The following is a 19,708-nucleotide window of genomic DNA, read 5'->3' as shown; positions in this document are numbered from 1 at the left end:
GTGCATTTAATAACCTTACATCTTCATTAACTTTGTGTTTTTCTTAACATTTGACTGTCAATAATTGTGTAAAACAGTGGAAGTGAAAAACAAAACTACAAAAAAAACAAGCTGACTAAACTTTGTACAGCATGTACATTTCCAGCTAGAACTGTAGTATATACAATGCTTTCATTTCAGTATACAGTGAATAAAATAGTTTTATATGCTGCAAGTTCAGCTGGTGTTGTGACCTCCTAATATTCCTCATCTTTGGATTTAGGTTAAGTTGCGCCAGATACAACTCTACACCGATCAGCCACAACATTAAAACCACTGAGAGGAGAAGTAAATGACATTGATCATCTTGTGACAATACAATGTTCTGCTGGGAAACATTTGGACCTGGCATCTGTGTGGATGTTGCTTAGACATGTAGCACCCACTTAGACCAGACCAGGCACCAACACCACATAGCAATGGCACTCCTTGATGGCAGCAGGCTTCCCCAGCAGGATGCAGCCTGACATAGGCGCATACACAAAAACGCTTTAGGAACAACTAAAAAAACAAACAAAAAAAATAAAATCATGAAAAACAACACAAAGTGTTGACCTGGCCTCCAAATTCACTAGACCACAAACTGATCAAGTATCTGTGGGATGCACTGGAACAACTCTGATCCACAGAGGCCCCTCCCCTCAACCCATAGGACCCAAAGGCCCCCACTGACATCATTCTGTTTCCAGACACCACAGGACACCCTCAGAAGGCCCATGTCCATTCTCTGATGAGTCACAACTGTTTTGGAGGTAGAAAGGAGACCTTCACAATATTGGAAAGGTGGTCATAATGTTAGGCCTGATAAGTGTTAATCATATTAACTATATAAATGGACTTTCAGTTAAACCAGACAATAATGATAAGATCATCTTCCACATCGTCTAATTCAGACTAACCAGTGAAAGATATAACGTTTGTTTTTTAGTTGAGGTGCAACAGTAATTTAATATATTTAGTATAAAAGTTTAATGCTCCACATATGTTTATAACGGATCCCTTTAGGCTTTGCCCAAGCTACTTATGATTCGCCTGTCATTGCCATTATCAAAATTTTAATATCACATTCTGCGTGACACATATGGGTCGAGGTTGCATTCGTTTTAGGGGACCTCTCCGCAGTGTACTCTTCACATTTGTATAGAGAACTAAAGCACTTTGGAAACAGTGGGGCTTCCACACGGGGCGGGCCAGAAACCAGTTCGCTGAATAAAGAACGCTGTGTGTGGCTGCTGTGATTCACAGAAAATACTTCCCTGGATCAATGTGTTTGGCCTGGCCCTGCCACACGCTGGGAGTCTCGAAGACTCAGACAAATGGCTGGATTATGAGACATGCAGGGGTGAGAGATAGACTTGTTCACTCTCCTCTGCTATAGGGGGAGGTCACTCCCTATTTATCTGCGCCATCTCCATAGTCAATAGCATGACCAGTGTTGGACCTAAGTAATTTATTTATTTATTTTTGATTGAAGAGAGAGGCTGCAGTAAAGTCGGTAGGTATAAATCTAAATCCTGACCATGTTTAGCAATCGAGAAATTATAGAGCTAACAAATAAACACGATAAATCCCTATTTAACAGTCACATAAGCCTCTGCTTTTGCTTACTCACGCAGACCAGTAAAAATCAGATAAACCGCATCTCCTCTCCGATTTGATTTCATTTCATGCTCAGTGTCTTCTTAGTGAGGGTTTTCCATCAGCTTTTAAGCTGTATTAACTTTGGTCTTATTTTAGCCCATTTTTTTCTTTACATATTTTCTGCAGAGAGGGCGAGTCCAAAAAAAAAGTCCTTACATAGACCCTTACTCTAAGTCCAGAGGGGCATACTGACATCTCTCCCTCATTTCTGGATCTGTTGTCACATCTTCCCTCTTTCCTCTTTTCACTGCTTCCACATTTTTGTTCAACTATTATATATTTTTTTTTTTGTATTTTTTTCATGTCACTTCCTCTCACCCTTTGACCCTAGGTCACTGTTTTGTAAATAGATGGCTTTCATCATGGCTGCTCCATGTGTTCATTTGCAGCAGCTGAATTGGTGAAGATAATGGCCCAGCACTGGTGCAGCCTAGAGCAAGGGTATGAGGTGATGATGTGCACTGTGTCCAGCACCAGGTATTAGAGACAGTGCATTACTTTAGCACTTCATCTGTGGTGAGAGAAAGCCCATTACGCCATCTCTTTTCATCTTGCACTCCCCTGTCCAGCAGGGTTGCATGCTGGCTGGGAGGAGGGGCTTTGAATTTGGGATGGGGTGCGCTGGCCGCTGTTTCCTTCTGCCTCATTCTGTGTCTGGCAGCCAGGGGACCCCTTTGACATGACCCTAAGGACCTTCTGGGAGATAACAAGACATCATGATAAAGCACAGATGCAATTAGCGGGAGGATGACAGTCCACGAAGCAGATACTGGGACATGCTAGTCGGATAAGTCCAAGCTCATGGCACTGGCTAGAGCGCTTTCTGTCCTCTGCGTGTCTTATTCATCTCGCTCTCTCTTTCTTTTTTAATTTAATTTTTTATTTTTTTTGGTGACTGAGGGTACATTTATTTGCTGATTGCATGGTAGCATACCCGTGTACAGTTTTTGTACAATGGAGCAGATATGTACCAGGTCGTACTCTGAGAAGCTATGCAGGACTCTGCTAGACTGTAAAGTCTTTTCAGAAACAACTTCAAAAAAAAAAGAAAAAAAGATCCCAATGGTAGGAAAAGAGGACCGGAAATAGACTAGGCTACTTCAGAGCATTCTTCTCAGTGGGCTCCCTGATTACATCTGGTCAGTTTGCAAAGTGGCTGCGCAGATTTCATGATTTAGTCAAACCTTTCAAGTGCATACTTCTGAGCTATTCAAACATCAGGGCAAATTTAGGCCAGACTTTAGTGAGTAGATTTGGGGCATATTCTTGAATGTCTGGGACTGGCAGTAAGGCATTTGGAGATTTTTCTTGAAGATGTTATGAAACCAGATTATTGACTCATCGCTTCCTATTGTATCTAGAAATACGAATGAAGATCAAGTGAAAAGAATACAGATTAATTATTAAGTACACTACTAAATTGTTTAATTTCCTTTTATCGTTTTATTACTGGATGGAGAATTTTCCTTTCAAGTTTAAAAAGTGTCTTCGGATCACATACTTAAATGAAATAGTGCATTCAGCTTTCCAACTGATCATTACTGGTAATGATAATCCATATACTTTTGGTCACTTTTCCTGATGAAAACCATAGATCAGGGTCTAAAAGGTGGATGTATTCACATGACGTGCCTTGAGTCTGGCATTTGGCCGTAGTCAGAAGTGACCATATTTGGACACAAGGAAAGAGCTGGGGAACAGCAGACAGCTTGTCCATCACTCCAGACCAGACATGGTGATCTAGCAAGGAACGCCCCAAACATAATTCATTGAGGACTAATAGCTACACAATAATATGGAGTTATTTTCAAAAAGACCATAAGCAAATTGATCAGAACAAGTGAATTTATCTAATGACACAATTGTGACTTTTTGAAAAAAAAAAGTCACAATTAGTAGTATTTCATGAGAGAAGTTGATGATTTTTGAATGAGACTCGGCACCTAGCAACCATCTGTGGTATTACACCTTGAGCCACTTCCTATTGATATGATAAAACCGATCTAAGAGCTGTTAAGTAATACTCCTGGTTTAAAACAAAATAAAATTGCTGACATTTTCCAAATGACAGCAGGGATTTGTCAGACTTCATATCATTTAACATAACAGTCACGACATTGTCTTCAGCATTGTCTTTCTCTCAGCTGTGTTGAATAACTGTCCCATACAGAGCTTTAGAGGTGAATGAAAAATCATACCCTGTATTTTTACCTTAATGTCCTACCAGCCGAACTACTTGTAATCTTATTTATGGATGTCTTTTAGCGGTGTTAGGTAAGGCTGACTCCTTTCAGATGATTTTCTGTCTCCTCTCCCCTCTGTAGGTATTTGGTAAATCCCTTCTGTTTTCTCCTAGCCTAAGGTTGGGGAGATTTGCCTCTGCCTCTGATGAAATCTTCTTAGCCAAGGTTTGATAAAACAGTGTGCCTCACCTAAATATAGCCACCTGAGACTGCGCAGCCCCAGTGTCAGTGATGTGCCTGCAGTGTGCCTGCTGGCTGTGCTTAGCAAAGACAACGCCGTCATGACAGTTCATTGGAGCGCGTGACAACAAAAATAGGATTAACCCTTTTAACCTGATTTTTTTCTTTATTTTTTTTCCTCCTAGACTCTTAAATCTTACTGTGCTTGCCAAACGGGGTTGTTTGAAACCAGTGGGCAGCTCTTTAGTGATCATTATGCAGGCGTCTTATTGTTGCTACAGATGTTCCCCTGTTAAGTGTGACAGGCCTTATCATAGAGTTCCTCTCCTTGTGGCTAAGTGTAGCTCAAAATGAAGTGTTTTCACTCAGAAGAGCCTTTCATGCTTAATTTACATTCAGTCTTACTTATTCATTCATTCAAAAACGGCAGTGGACTCCATGAAGCTGTTGCTCTGTCAGCTATCGTTTGAATTTGACTGCAGTTTAGAAAGATTCTGTTAAATTGCTGCTAGGATCACCAATTTAAGCAAAAATGCAACCACTCTCAAAGTTAGTACCAAGGGCTCAGAACATAAATGCATGAATTATTTTTCATTATTTATTAAGGCAGATACATTTTAGATGGAACTATAAATACTGCATTGGGTTTACTATTACCAAGAGTACCATTTAAAAAAATACCGTATTGCATGAATGCTTTATATTATGAACATTGCCTGATAGGTTGGCTGTTTTTTGTTTAATGCAATAACATCAGCTGAACAGAATAATTGCCTCAGGTATCTCAAGAAGTAGAGGCAATATTAATAAGTAGTGGTTGGCAAAAATCAAACTAACTAGACTACACTAGGTTGTACTCGCCAAAACATGTCAGCAATTGCCACAGTCAGTTTTGCTTAATTTTTCTGGGGATACGGGCGGAGCCATATTGCAACTCCGATAGGGTTAGCGATATCGATGACTACCCACCCGCCCACACTTCTGCCAGACTCACTCGTGTTTCTGTTTGATTAATACTGTGCTCTGCTGTACCTCTAGCAGTTACAAGGAAATGTTGGATTATACACTGTACTTATTTATTTTTTTTTTCCAACTCTCACGGCCCTACGGGATCACTTCACGGAGCAGTTGACATGGCAACTTCTCACGATCATGACGTCGCATCCTGTTTCTATAGTGTTGAATAACTAACTAAAACAAAACTTGATTGAAAAAAAAAAAAAATGACTGAAATCACCCTTGTACTTTCATGTTTTATTTTATTTTGGCCCAAGTCCCATCCCTTAACATGGAGGGGGTGGAGCTTATTAACCACACTGTGGCCAGACACCAGGTGGCGCTCTACTTGCTTTGGCTTCACTTTGGAGGACCTGTTCGCTGTCCGTCTTTATACAGTCTATGGTTTAAACTGTAGCTGTGCTTGGTTGTAGTGACATGTCACATATGAAATGAGATTCCCACACCAGAGGAAAACCTTCATACTCCCTAACACACCTGAAGTCTGGGGTGTTAAAAATGGTTTATGGTAATGTAGTGTAAGCCACTGTGTGTGAGTGTGTGGTGGGGGGAGGGGAGCGTTAGGGTTAAACATAACACGAGCCAGAGTTCTCACTGACACACACCATGTCAGCGCTTCTGAGCAAGACCCCTGATAACAAAACCAAATCTTCAAAGAGAAAATGGGAACAAACATGCACACACAAATGAATTATTCAAAAGAGGAACTGTTTGGTTTCTTTTTCAATGCAAAAACAGATACATTTCAATCATTTAATCTCACCAAATCTCTATTACGCACACACAGTGTTTGCTGGTGCCCTCGTGGATACATAGTCTCGGAGCGACCTCTGTTCTTGTCCTGTTCCCATTCAGTCAGTGTGGTGCAGAATAAAGGTAGGCACTGTTAAATGCTGTCTGCCACATGTTCCTGCCATGACAGATGATCTGCTTCCATGCTATTCCATCAGTCTCCCAGCGAGGAACCAGCAGATAGACACCTCTACCAGGGAAATGTCAACAAGTGAACACATGCAACAAAGCACAAATAAAAACACATACCCCCTGTATATCCCCGGCTATATATGCAGACCTACATGCACCCCGTTCTTGTATCCCATGTGGCTCCTCAATTTAAATATACTCTGAAAGGTAAGTGCGTGTCCGTCCTGGGCTGTTTGTTGTGGCTCTCAGAGTTGCTTTCAGGTAGCCCGGCTGGCAGGGTGAGGAGAATGAGAGAGGCTTATCGTGTAGTCAGATGCACTCTGAGGGTGACAACATGTTCCCGTTGTCCCTGGTCACCCCACCAGAGAGCACAGCGGGCTGTACCTCTAGATGGCAAAATGTCAGGGCTCCCTTCATCAGTACAGTCGAGTTAAGTGTGAGCTGACCCCCTGCTTCTTTTTGTCAATGCTTTCAGCGTGTCTCTGCTTCTCTAGCCCTCATTTTAACTTCCTTGCCACGCAGACAGCTTTCCTCCGTGATCACATAATCTGAACACACACACACAAGCTCTGGCGATGGTTTGTGAAATTCAGCCTATCGCATTTTTATATGTCGTGTCGTTTACTCCTCGGAAAAATCTTTGTGAAATTTCTAGTTCTGTTCTGTATGATTTACAAAGACAAACAATTCATTGGTGTAGGGAAAACAGATCATTAGTTTCCATCTGTCAGTTATGAAAGTATTAATTAACTGATATCGTAGCTTCATTGAAAAAAAAAAAAAAAAAAACACGTTTCAAAAGACACTGTTTTATACTAGACTGACCAAATTAATTCAGACATTAATAGGGAAGAATCCCTACATAGCTATGACAATGTACCAAAATATCAAACAAAAATATATAATAATGCAATAATACAAATAAAAAAAGGATAGATAAATACATATAAGTTTGCCTCTCACACCAGGGAACATCTCCTTCATTTCACAACTGCTACATTGCTGCGTTTTGCTCTCATTTAATTTCTAGATAGGTGGTTTCCCGCCACACAGCTTGAGTCTGTGATTTGGGATGCACCCGGAGATATGAAATTGTTTTATGCCTTTGAAATGTCCGCCTAACATCGCACATTCGCCCAGCTGTATTTATAGAACAATGTTCTTCTATGTCAACGTCCCAGTGCATAATAAAACACAGTAAATGGATCTGTGCTATGTTTAGGTGACCTGACCTCCATCAGGAGGCAAGTGCAAGAGTGAAAAGGAGAAATCATGAGCATTTACTCTACACATGCTTGCACACATGCACACAAACGTGCAAGTGAAACCCCAGCCCACAGGTGCAAATAAATACAGAATGCACTTGGATTCCTTTACTGTACTGCTCTTTGAAATTCTGAGAAATTTGAGTTTCCTCGTACCAAAATATTACCATGGGTCAATCCTAGTAATTAGATTTTGAATTAGTTTGATGATTTTATAGATATTTATATCTATATTTATTTATATCGATATTTATTTAACAATACTACAGTGTAAAAGTATCATGATCTTGTATGTTTTTCTCTTTTTTGTATATTGGAAAATGTATCATGCTTCTTCTTTCATATTTGGAAAGATTAATTTGCACAAAGAACATACAACAGCTGCTGCTAATCTCTTACCAATCCTCACATTTAGCAAGTGAGGCTTGATCAAACAGGTGGCAGTGGTACCAGTGTTACGCCAGCGTGACATTCAGAGGTCTCAAACACCATTCTGTCTTGTTAGTTTTTCTCCAATGATGTTGCAGAGCTCCTCGGGCACTGTTCCCTCGCACACTGTTTCCTCGCTCTGTCTTCATGCAGAATCACATAACTGCTCGCAGAGATGTTTCTGTAAGGTTTGATTTCTTTTTACAAGCCAGATATATTTTTTTTGTCCACAGCTCTATGGCTTGTCTTGTTTCCTTTAGTCCAGTGCTTTGATTTATGACCAAATATCTGCAAGACCAACCAAGTTCCCATCATCTTTACATGATTATTGTCTTTGCTTAAATCTGTTGGATTGCCACTGCCCGTACGCATCTTAGCATGCTCGCGTTGAACTCAAGCACCCGTGTAGCCCACTGCTGTTTCCCAGAGCGTCAAGGATGGCTGCAGATTTTCAGTAATGGTATTTATGTCAGTTGGCTCATTTCATGTGCAGAGTGGAAAAAAAAAAGCTTTGTCATCCCAAAACTTTCCGAATATGTTCGACTTCTTACTTCTTACAGAGCCTAATAATACTGCCATAATAAAGCCTGAAAGAAAACTACCAAATGTCAAAAGATTTGCAATAAGTCTTTCATTACAGTTTCAAGTTAATTTAAACAGTTTTTGTGCTATTGTGAAGTATGTCTGCTTACCCTTAAATACCGTAGCATGCTTTGGAACATGGTCGCTGTAGTATTTTTTATTCATTCATCTTCGTTCATCTTCTGTAACTGGTCACGGGGGGACTGGAGCCTATCCCAGCTGTCATCGGGCGAGAGTCAGGGTACACCCTGGACAGGTCACCAGTCTGTCGCAGGGCTTACACAGAGAGACAGACAAACCATTCACACTCGCATGCACACCTACGGCCAATTTAGAATCACCAATGAACCTAACGAGCATGTCTTTGGACGGTGGGAGGAAGCCGGAGTACGGAGAGAACCCGTGCAGACACAGGGAGTGTTATTTAACAGTGAAAATAAGAATGTATGGCTGAGACGCTATCACTGAAACACATAGCACAACAAAGGCAAGGATTTGCAGCTCTTACAGATACTGTCGCACAGAAAGTCTCAGATCAGCGCTGGACCCGGCCAAGCGCTGGGAGCAACTTTTACAATTGCTATCATGAATTTCCAGTGTTAGGAAACATGGTAATATGAAGAACAAATGTCATTACCTGTGTTTGTATTTCTTCCTTTGAAGTTTTACTTGTCCTCCCGGGCTTTATGTCTTAATGTGAGCAAGCACTGTGGTGGCAGGGTCTGTCTAAATATAACTCCACTTGACAACAAGCTGGAACAGTAGATACCCCTCTACTTTGAAGAATTCCAATTACTGTCACGGTTTCCTCAGTGTCTGCATGTGCAATATACATGAAACTGAGATGTGTGTCTGTGTATAACGTATATATTTATGTATGCAAGTGTGTAAGTGTGACTTTCCCTTGTGAACTGCAGTCCAAACACGTTACAACTCCAATGTCTGCTACAAGATAGCAGCAAGTGTAATTCTTCTGGAAACATTTTATTATTTTTATTCAAAGTGATGTGTTATGTGTCGGAGGCAACAATGGCAGTCATTAAAATGGAGACTATAATGCGGCCAACATTAATATACAATGTATTGGCTCTATCCTGCATCAGTAATGGAGTTTGGTCATGCACAAACGTCTCAGATTATTTGGTGTATTGTGAAACATCAGTGACTGCAGTGAAATGAATTGTGTAGTTTGTGTAGCTTGTAGTGATGAAACTGCTTCAAGTTCAGACTAATGTAGTGCTTCTGCAGGATGTCTCAAAGGGCTTCAAAAAGAAAAGCTATTTTAGATCTTGCTAATCAATAAAAACGAGGAATCAAAAAATGAGAAACTTGCTCTTTAAGATGGCCAATGTGTACCAAAAAAAAAAAAAAAAAAAGGCCTAAGTTTTTGCTTGACTTGAACCAGAGCTCTTTATGAACCAGGATACTATGTGGTTGTGTAAAGCAGCAGTTCATTGCAAACCCAAGAGTTATTTACACCATGAATGAACCATGAAATCAATAGACATCAGCTGCAACAAAGAAATGAAACAGCAGTAATTACTTGCTGTAGTCTAGCTTAGCTAGCTTGCAGTAAAAAATGTATCTCCTACCCTGGTTACGCATACAGCACCCATTCTATCTAATTTATTGTTGCTCCTGCTCTTGATATTAGTTTTGCACGGAGACGGATCTTTATGGCCCGGTGAAAGGCAGGTGGTTAAATCACAGGGGATCTCGGGACCAGAACACAATGCAGAACTCCACGTAGTGGAATCTGTGTTGTATACAGTATATATCACTATAAGAGGCAATCTGGATTCAATTACCAAGCCAGCAAAGAGAGCAATTTATACCCAAACTCTGAGCATGCAAGATGGACGAGGTCACAGTACAATTTGTAATTAACAGTTAACCCTCACTGACCTTTGAGTTGTGATTTACAGTCCACACACAAAAGCTTTCATGGAAGGCCGGCCAACTGGCTGGGTGGGGAAGTTACATATTAGGTATGTAGGTTATATGGGTAAATAGATTAGTATGCCATTATTACTTAGTGTCTCTATAAGCTTCTTCTGCCCCATATGCACAATACTCAAAGGTACCTTGTGCTTGCTGAAACCCAAGGAAGCGTTTATTTAAAAAAAAAAAAAAAAAAAAGGTTAGATGTAAATAAACAACAACATTATACCATATATAATGGGTGCACACACAAATTTTCTCTATAATTAACTTAGAATTGTATCCAGTTAGATATCTGGGGAATTTTGGGATGATTTCCAACTTTGTCCATGTTTGTTTCTAACCAGGTTTTACTGGGATTTGACCATGCTGCTGCTGATGGTTGGCAACCTCATCATCATCCCCGTTGGCATAACGTTCTTCAAGGATGAGCACACGCCCCCCTGGATTGTGTTCAACGTGGTCTCCGACACCTTCTTCCTCATGGACCTGGTCCTCAACTTCAGGACGGGCATCGTCAAGGAGGACAACACGGAGATCATCCTGGATCCGCAGCAGATCAAGATCAAATACTTGCGGAGCTGGTTTGTGGTTGACTTCATATCCTCCATCCCCGTGGACTACATCTTCCTCATTGTGGAGACGCGCATTGACTCAGATTTCTACAAGACGGCGCGCGCCTTGCGGATTGTCCGTTTCACCAAGATCCTCAGCTTGCTGCGGCTCCTGCGCCTTTCTAGACTCATTCGCTACATCCACCAGTGGGAAGAGGTGAGAAAATGCAACTCAACTGTGTGTGAAACTGTATTGTGTTGACCGTTTCTTGTATGATGTGTATGCTGGGAGCTGATTTGAGTTGTCCAACGGAAATTGGATTCCCAGCATCCCCAAAAGTGTCTTCTCACATAAAGCAGAAAGGTTGAAAAATATTCAGGAGAATATGAAGGAAATCACAATGACTGACAATCATACAAGCATTCTGTTTGATGAATCTAGTCAAACACAGCCCTATGTGTATCACATCCTAAATCCAATTATCGTATCCAAATGGTATTCCCATCCTGGTGAGCTACTTTAAGTACTGCATGTTTTCAGAGCTCTGCACCTTCCCCCTTTCCCCTGGGAAGGAAATATGGATAGATGCTGCTTCTGATTGCATCCACCCTTGAAAGGAGTAAAGAGGCTCTTTTGCTGTGCGCCAGTCACCAATAAGTTGATGAAACCGGGATGCTGATTAGCATTTTCACTCCATGTGCCCATCCAGTTAGCGGTGGGACCACGGAGCCCAGAGAGGCAATGCTGCAGTACAAGCATGATTATAATTGCAGCAGTAATTAGAAAAGTTCCCATTGCTCTCACTGGAAGAATCTTGTTGTTTAGTCTCAGAGGTAAAAGGTGCAAAGTCGAGCATCAGAATCTCAGCATGGCGCCAACGAGAAGACACTCTACCAGAGAATAATATGGGACCGTCGGGGCAGCACTGGTTGGGTTTGAGGTCATACAAGGAAATTTGTTTAGGGTGAAGTGAACAGCTATGTGGGCTGGCAAAACAAGAGCTTGGTAATTGTGTCATCCAGTCACAAAATAAGGGAAAACATCAGATAACATGAAGCAGGACTACGTCTTGATTGACCTTTGTCTTTCCGCACAAATAACGAAAGCTCCATACTGGCTTGTATTTTGTGAGAGATGGTGGTGCAGGGTTGAGGCTTCGAGATCAGAGTTTAGTGATTTAGTATAGAGAGTGTTTCGACACAATCGGTGTGCACGGTCATATTACAGATGGTGTAACACCAGCTCTGCATCACTGCAGTACATCATGTGCAAAGTAATTATTTAAATTAGTAGCGAGATGTAGGGCTTTGTGAAACAGCAGAGGCAACAGTTTGGGGGGCTTTTGAAGAATTACCCTGCTTCCCAGCACAGTTTCTTTTTCCAAGTAGAGCATTTGAGCATCTGCTGAAATTAAGCGACTGCCCGTAATGACTTTAAAAGTAAATCATTGGACACACAGGCAACGCACTTCTACTACCTTTGGCTTGTTTGTTTTTATACACGACATATTACAGTTTTTTTAGGTTCTCATGAAACAGATATTGTAGTGATTTCCTTTCTGATCTGAGTGGCATCTTGTTCTTGCTGGGAACCAGTGTTTTAGGTTCTGCGCCCACCTATTTTTTTGTTAAAATGCACAGTTGTGTTTGGTGATGAGAACCAAACCTGTTTTCTTTGAGGCTCAGAAGACATTAGACATTAACATTGATTCAGATTTTTAATTGCATTTTTGTTAGTTTTGCAAATGAAACCTATTCATTTCAGTTTACTCTAATTTAATCTCAAAATTTATACCCCTAATCTCCATAATCACATCTAATATAAAAATACACATTTTACTATTAGGAAACATCAGTTTAAAATGTGATTTCCAAAACTATAAAAGCCTGAAAAGCCTGAAATCTGCCTCAGGCCAATTAATAGGGGGAAAAATATATTTTTTTGCTGTAATTTATTCATAATGAACCTAATTGAGTTTCAGTATTACTGATGCTCTTCATCGAGGCAGCTACAAAAAAAAAAAAAAAAAAAAAAAAAAAGCAATAATTTGACTCGGTGCTTATGTGTCTTTCTTCAATGTTTTTTATACCACCCACATAATTTTGGTTGCTCTAAATTTAGGCAAACTTGTCCTGTTATAGAACAGCAGATTCAATCAAAAGCCCTTTCAGCAGTCCACTGAGCTGTCTATTTTAAATGGAAATATACCAATTAATAACAGATGACCACTTTAAATGCACAGTAGTCCGCCGAGGTCACAGAGGAAAACGCTAGTGTAGATCAACAACAAGCCACAACCGTAAGAAAATACCTTAACAACACTGTATTTTTATCCCTTAATTAGCCTGTTTGCACAATATTGTCAAAATGCAGTGCTACTCAGTTAGTTATTGGTTGAGTTCACCTGAGTGCGCGTCTTTACATGGACAATTGGAAAGGCTGAATAGCTGAGTGCCAATCAAACCACAGTAAATCCAGACCTTGCCCAGCAGCATTCAGTAACGTTTTCAAACCTTCAGCTGCCACACGGGGTACAACAGTGTATATATAAGTGTGGTGACATTATTCATGCGGCGCCTCTGTGATGCCATTTCAAAGAGAGGAGAAGTTCAAATTAATCACTGGGGGAGAATCCCTCTGCCGACCCTCTTGTCTCCATGCATACTTGCTGCTGTCCTTCTGAGCCCAAAATGAAGGCAGGGGTACATGTAGTTCCGGCCAGCCTTCATTTGAATAAATCGGACTCCCTGACAGTGGGCTGTCACATGTTCAGCCTGAGCAATAAGGCAAGAAAGAAAAGGAAGGGGGGGTAGGAGGAAAAGGAGGAATAAATAAAGAATAGGCAGCCAGCTGACCTAGCTCATAGCCCTGGGCTATTGTTTGTATATAATCAACCCCCACTCCAGGCTAGAACACTGTTTTAAAAGTAATGGGAATCAGGAGGATGGGAGGAAGATAAAGAACAATGATTAATGTTCATGGAAAAAAAAAAAAAAAGTTGCATTGCAGGACAGCGAAGACTGGAGCATCTTTAAAAAAAAAAAAAAAAAACAATACGACAAAGCGAGGGGACATCACGCTCACAGAGCCAGCTGCCATTTACATGTTTTATCCCTGTGTGGGTGGTGTGTGTGTGTGTGAGGGTTTGCTGATGAATGCTAGTTGGGCAGACAGAGTGAAAGGCCAGCTTTGCCTCAGCGCCAGAGTACTCCAGATGCAACCTCACAGAAATGTCATCTGTCACCGCTGAATAACTTGTCGCCAAGATCTCACCACCTGACTGACTTTTTGACTTTTCCTATCGACACCTACACTTCAGACAGCGTGTATGGTTCTCATCACCATTTGAATATTTCGGTGGACTCGCCACTGACCTCACTTCAGTGCATTTACCTACACAGTGAGCTTTGGAGATAAAACGATGGAGAGAAAATGCTGTCTTATTCATGTTTTATTGCGTTCCTACTTTCCCATGGTTAAATGCAACAAAAAGCCACCGTAAAAAGGCAAATATTTTTCCTGGTTTTCTCAGCACAGAGGCGGGATCCTTGTGATCCATGACACCGTGCAATTTTTAGTCTCTGCAACATCACTGAATGCCATCCAGCGTTGCTTGCCACTCTAAATAGGGCACCCCCATGAAATATGTACATCTCCTGACATGGCAGAAGCTGCCGGCCTGTGATGTTGCGATGTCCTCCAAAAGCGGATTTATTTCACTCACATTTCACAAGCATCTGCAAGCTATAAATAGGCCTGCACAAATTAGTTTGGTTTGTTTTTGTTTGAGTTTTTCTCTTCCTCTTCCGTCAGAAGTCACACAGAGGACACTTCTTCTGGGAAGTGTTGAACGCTGCTCAGTGAACTCTGCTGCGCGGTTTAACGCCTCGTAGAGTGATACTGCTGGGAACAGCTTTTCTGAAAATTAGAATCTTTTCCCGTGTACTGAAGTGCCTTGAATAAAGCTGTTTAAGAATTCAAGACCAGACAAAATACTGTAATAAAATGAGTCTAGGACAAAAAGAAAAGAGCTTAAATGTATTACAGGTGAAGCGATTAAAGAGATCCACCAAAGAGTTCAAGGATGGGCACGATGTGATTTTTGACACCAAAAATAGAGTTAAATTACTTCTGAACAAATTCTATAAATAAACTCTTAAAGAGACGTCTAAGCTAATCATTTGCTGCTTACCGTCCACACTCAGAAACAAATTGCACCAGTGTGACCTGCCATCTCACAGCAATAGCCTGGCTTAACACGTCATAAATTTGTTTTATAATCCTTTGGGAACGGTTAGCTAACTCCCACACACAGTAATGTCCTCGGCCATAGTGTCAGTGTATTATGAGGGGAACAGCAGCGTGCCTGTGAGATGTAAAGGTGCTGAGTCTAAGTGATGGCCGCGTGCAAGGAAAAGTAGAATGTGATTTTTAGAGGTCACCTTAGCTTTGGTTTTAGGAAATTGCCTGACAGATCAAGGAAGTAGATCCGACATTTACATACAAATGCACTGGCAGATAGATGATTGCACTGCAACCAGTGTACGTCCATTTATTGTATAGCATGTATACTTTGATTTTCTGCACGTATGTGTTCATGCCTTTGCTGGCTTTTTTTGACATGAATTATAATTGCATGTCTTTTGAGTCTGTGAGTGAAATTACAATGCATAATAGCCTCTGTGTGTAGACCCTTAATTTTAATGAAATATTTCTACATTTCCCCTGAAATCTGAAATAAATTTTAAACAGACAAGTTATACAAACCTCTGGATGAGCAACAGAAGAGGGAGCCCTCTTCCCGGATGGACAAGACGTGCAATAGAGGATAAAATGGATAAAACCAGCACTGGAATATTAAAAAAGAAATTAATTTGATGAAACTGAAGTGCATTACATCTTCAGATGAGATTCTTTCACAAGCTGACACAGATGATGTTAAGGGGTAAATTCATATCCCAAACTGAAAGGTCATATATTAGTAGATTAGTACTGCATATATGGGAGTTCATTTAAGCCAGTCCAGTTATAATTGTGTGTATAGCCTTTTGTATGTTAACTTGGCATAGATGCAACATTGACAATACACTAAGAACTGGGTGTTTATTTAACAAAATTGTTACTGATTCATTCATTCATTCATTCCAGTCCTGGTTGTAACCACGGACTGCATATACTGATGGAAAATGCCCTGTGACATCACCTGAAGCTCAGTATGGTGGGTCAGGCCGTCGGCATCTTTGCAGTGCCTGACTTCACCACATTCCCAGCTAATTCCAAAAAATGTGAGGTGAAGCGTGATTGGAGGTGAGGCCGCTAGGCACCCATCTATCTCTCAAATCGGTCACACCTTCGATTATGCCTAACTTTAAACCTTTAAAAGGATGACCATCCTGTACAATGGTTATGAGTGAGTTATGGAAACAAAAAAACGTTTTTTGTACCAAGCTGTAAATGGGTAAGTTTTTGCAATAAAAAAAAAAAAAAAAAAAAAAAAAAAAAAAGAGTTGGGCATTTCAACGTGGATGTCTGTGGGAACTGACAGATTTTTGGAGCTAGCCTCAAGTGGCCATTTGAGAAACTGCAGGTTGTGCACTTTTGCTTTGGAAGTTGTTGCTTCGTTTTCAGTAGGGCTGCAACAAACTAAAAAACAAATGTTTTTTACTCAATGGATAATTTTTTTCGATTAATTGATTCATCTAACAGAGATTTTTTAGATTCATTTATTGACCATATTCCGAGTAATCAATTAATCCTTTGGTTAGCCACTAAATAATAAATAAAATGTCCCCTTTTAAACTTTTATTCAAACCTAATGACATATAACTATTTTAACATGATTAATTATGATGAAGAACGCATTTAGAACTTTAACATTTACCTAATGATACCAACAATAAGGAAAGATGTTATTTACTATATTCTGTCGTTAATTACAATACATAGGTTTGTGTGTGATTTAATGTCATTGACTTGGACTAACTCACATCCACACCTAAGGCCAATTTCAGATTACCAATTAACCTAACACGCATCGAATGCTATGGCACGTGAGAAGGGACCCATGCAGGTACAGGGAGAACGCCTGAAGCTGTATTATTTATCTGCACAGGGTCGCTGACACCCACTGCTTGCAACTTCTAAATCCTCTGGAAAGCAGAGCTGCCATGCTAGCGATTAGCATTGGCTTAATAGAGTGAGCTCTCAAAACTTATTGTAATAGTCCAAATGGTGACGCTACTGCCTAATGACTTCCCCTGCTTTTGACGTCCAGGTTTGTGCCTCTTGGGTCATTCTCCTGGCAGGGGGAGCGACTATAATTAGACGTAAATACTGCAAAGCGCTGACGTATTCTCTATCATCGATGACGTTAGCCCTAGTTGACAGCCACGGTGGTCAGGATTTGAAATGGGAAAAAGATAAAGATTAAAATAAGCACAAAATAGTCCCATGATGTTGCAACTATCATTGCCGTCAATCACCCCAAATGACTAATCCGAACATTACACCATTAGAATCATTTTACATAACTAAAGCAATTCCCTGATCCCCACCAGCTCATAAAATCTCCTTCTTATATGTCCTTTTTTTATTGCAGCATTCATAAATTAGCTCTGATTACTTCCATTTCCCTCCAAACACTCCAGATATAAGGGTCTTTTCACAACCGGCGTCTTGACAGAATGCTGTTTACAAACAAGGAGGTTTTGGTGGTGGCGGCTACGTGCCAGTGGTAACACTCGTGATGACATTCAACATGGCGTGCAGATATCCATCCCACTCCCACACACATGCCGAGCAGACTGTTGTTGTACGTCTCCCCTGTCTCCCTCTCGTCAGCTTCCTCTTGTCACTTTGCATCGGGATAAAAATAAGACTGTGACCGGATATTCTCCTCATTGGAGTTGTCTCCTGTTGACGAACCAGTGGCTTGGATGAGATTAGTCATCCTCCTAAATCAGATTCAAGGCAGTGCACTAATGACTAGGCTCTGAGGGCTTTCTCTCGTCGTGCCTGATGCCTACAACATGACTGTCTCGACTGGCCGACTCAGTGAACGTCGCTTTTAGCGTGGATGGAGGCGAGTTTGTGAGACAAGTGAGATGTGGACTAGTTTTTTTTTGGGTTCGCTTCAGAAGAAAAGAGAAGCCCTTTAGAGGACATAGAAGAGGATAGTTTATGGTCCATTAAGTAAAATGTATAGGGAGCCGTGCCACGCCAGTTGTGTTGGCAGAACTTCTATTTCTATTAATATTGGGCTCTTGGATTGTTAAGATTTATGGCCTTGCCTGGCCAAGTGGCTTTGTGCCGCAGTTCTGGAGAAACAAAACGATACGTCAGGTGTTGTGATAGAAGTCAGCCGTGTGGCTGCCCCGTGGGTACAGCAAAGGAGCGGCGCGCCTTTCATTTCCACCCAGTAAATCTATACAAAAATATTTAAATAAGGTAAATCAGCTAATCAGCTCCCCACTCACTGACCCATTACCTTAGCCAAGGACTGGTCTTCTAGAGATAAGAAAAGCTGGAAGAATGGAATTAATGGACTATTATTGAGTGCACAATGAGGCTTGCCAGCAACGGTGACAGGTCCTCAAAGCTCTGAATGAGCCTCGTGTGATATGAATACCCACAGTGGATTTGCTTAAAAAACTATTACACCAAACTCTGTAATCCAGCGCAACAAACCCAATGGTGCATCTTGGTGCGGAGCAGAGTCAGAGCGTTTTTTGTGATCCAAGCCCTGCAGGCCTGTTTAGACAGATGATGGAAGGGTGTTCCCTGTGGTCCACTCCCAGGCCTACTTCTCATTCTCCACATGCGCTTCGTCCACGGTGACAGCATGCACGAGCATGACATTTTGGTCGAGGCATTTACAGTGAGAAATCTAACCCCTGCCCACAGCCGGCTCCCTGATTCTGCCATCATGCTGGATGATTAAAAATAACACTGAGGCATGCATGGGTTGATTTAGTTGATAAACTTCATTACTCATCACGGGCAAATCATGTCTCGCTGGAACACTGGGAGATGCACCGTGTTGCAATTAACACAATCAATGTACGGAACTGAAGACATCAAGTAATCAGCTGTCCAATTAGCTCTATTTTAGAGAAAAGACTACATGCAAATAACCAGTATATCTACAAAAATCTGCAATGTATAGTGTATTTGTAGAAGAAAATTTTTATATTACACCAATCAGCCACAACATTAAAACTCACTGAAAGGAGATGTCAATAACATTGACCATTTTGTGACAATGCAATGTTCTGCTGGGAAACGTTTGGACCTGGCATTCATGTGGATGTTACTTAAATGTGTAACACCAACCTAGACCAGATTAGACACCACCCCATAGAAATGACACTCCTTGATGGCAGCAGCCATCCCCAGTAGGATGCAGCCTGACATAGGCACACACGCAAACAGTTTAGGAACAAACCAGCACAAGGTGTTGACCTGGCCTCTAAATTCCCTCGATCCCAAACTGATCAAGTATCTATGGGATGCACTGAAACAAGCCTGATCCTCAGAGACCCCTCCCCTCAGCCCATAGGACCCAAAGGCCCCCACTAACAACATAAATGTGTGTTTTCTACAATATCTTACAAGCAGTCACTAATGAACCTGAATTTTCCACAGTATGATGCTTTTCCTCAAAAAAAGAGCACTCAGATCAAATGATTTATCACTACGTCACACAACAACAACATAAAAATGTGGTCAGTCTTTGATAAATTCTATGGACTGCTCTACAACCAAAGCACAATTAACACTGTGTTCAGCTGCAGAATAGTTTGCAACTAAAGTTGCATGAACAATGTGAGACCAGTTAAAGAGAATTCATTTTCAAGCATATCACACAGTTGCGAATCAGTAACACGTAAAAAC

At 41.0% G+C, this 19,708-nt stretch overlaps 1 protein-coding gene across 1 annotated transcript in view; it reads left to right on the top strand.

Annotated features, from left to right (window-relative positions):
• Window positions 1–19,708, top strand: part of hcn4 (hyperpolarization activated cyclic nucleotide-gated potassium channel 4) — an 83,680-nt gene that overhangs the window by 9,232 nt on the left and 54,740 nt on the right. The window contains exon 2 of the mRNA XM_084575026.1: window positions 10,609–11,032. Coding sequence (XP_084431152.1) covers window positions 10,609–11,032 — 424 coding nt within the window. The remainder of the gene's footprint in view (window positions 1–10,608; window positions 11,033–19,708) is intronic.

Source organism: Chelon labrosus, assembly GCF_963514085.1.
Source record: "Chelon labrosus genome assembly, chromosome: 3".
Classification (NCBI taxonomy): Eukaryota; Metazoa; Chordata; class Actinopteri; order Mugiliformes; family Mugilidae; genus Chelon; species Chelon labrosus.
The sequence above is the reverse complement of the archived record's forward strand: the minus strand, read 5'-3'. Positions and strand labels throughout refer to the sequence as shown.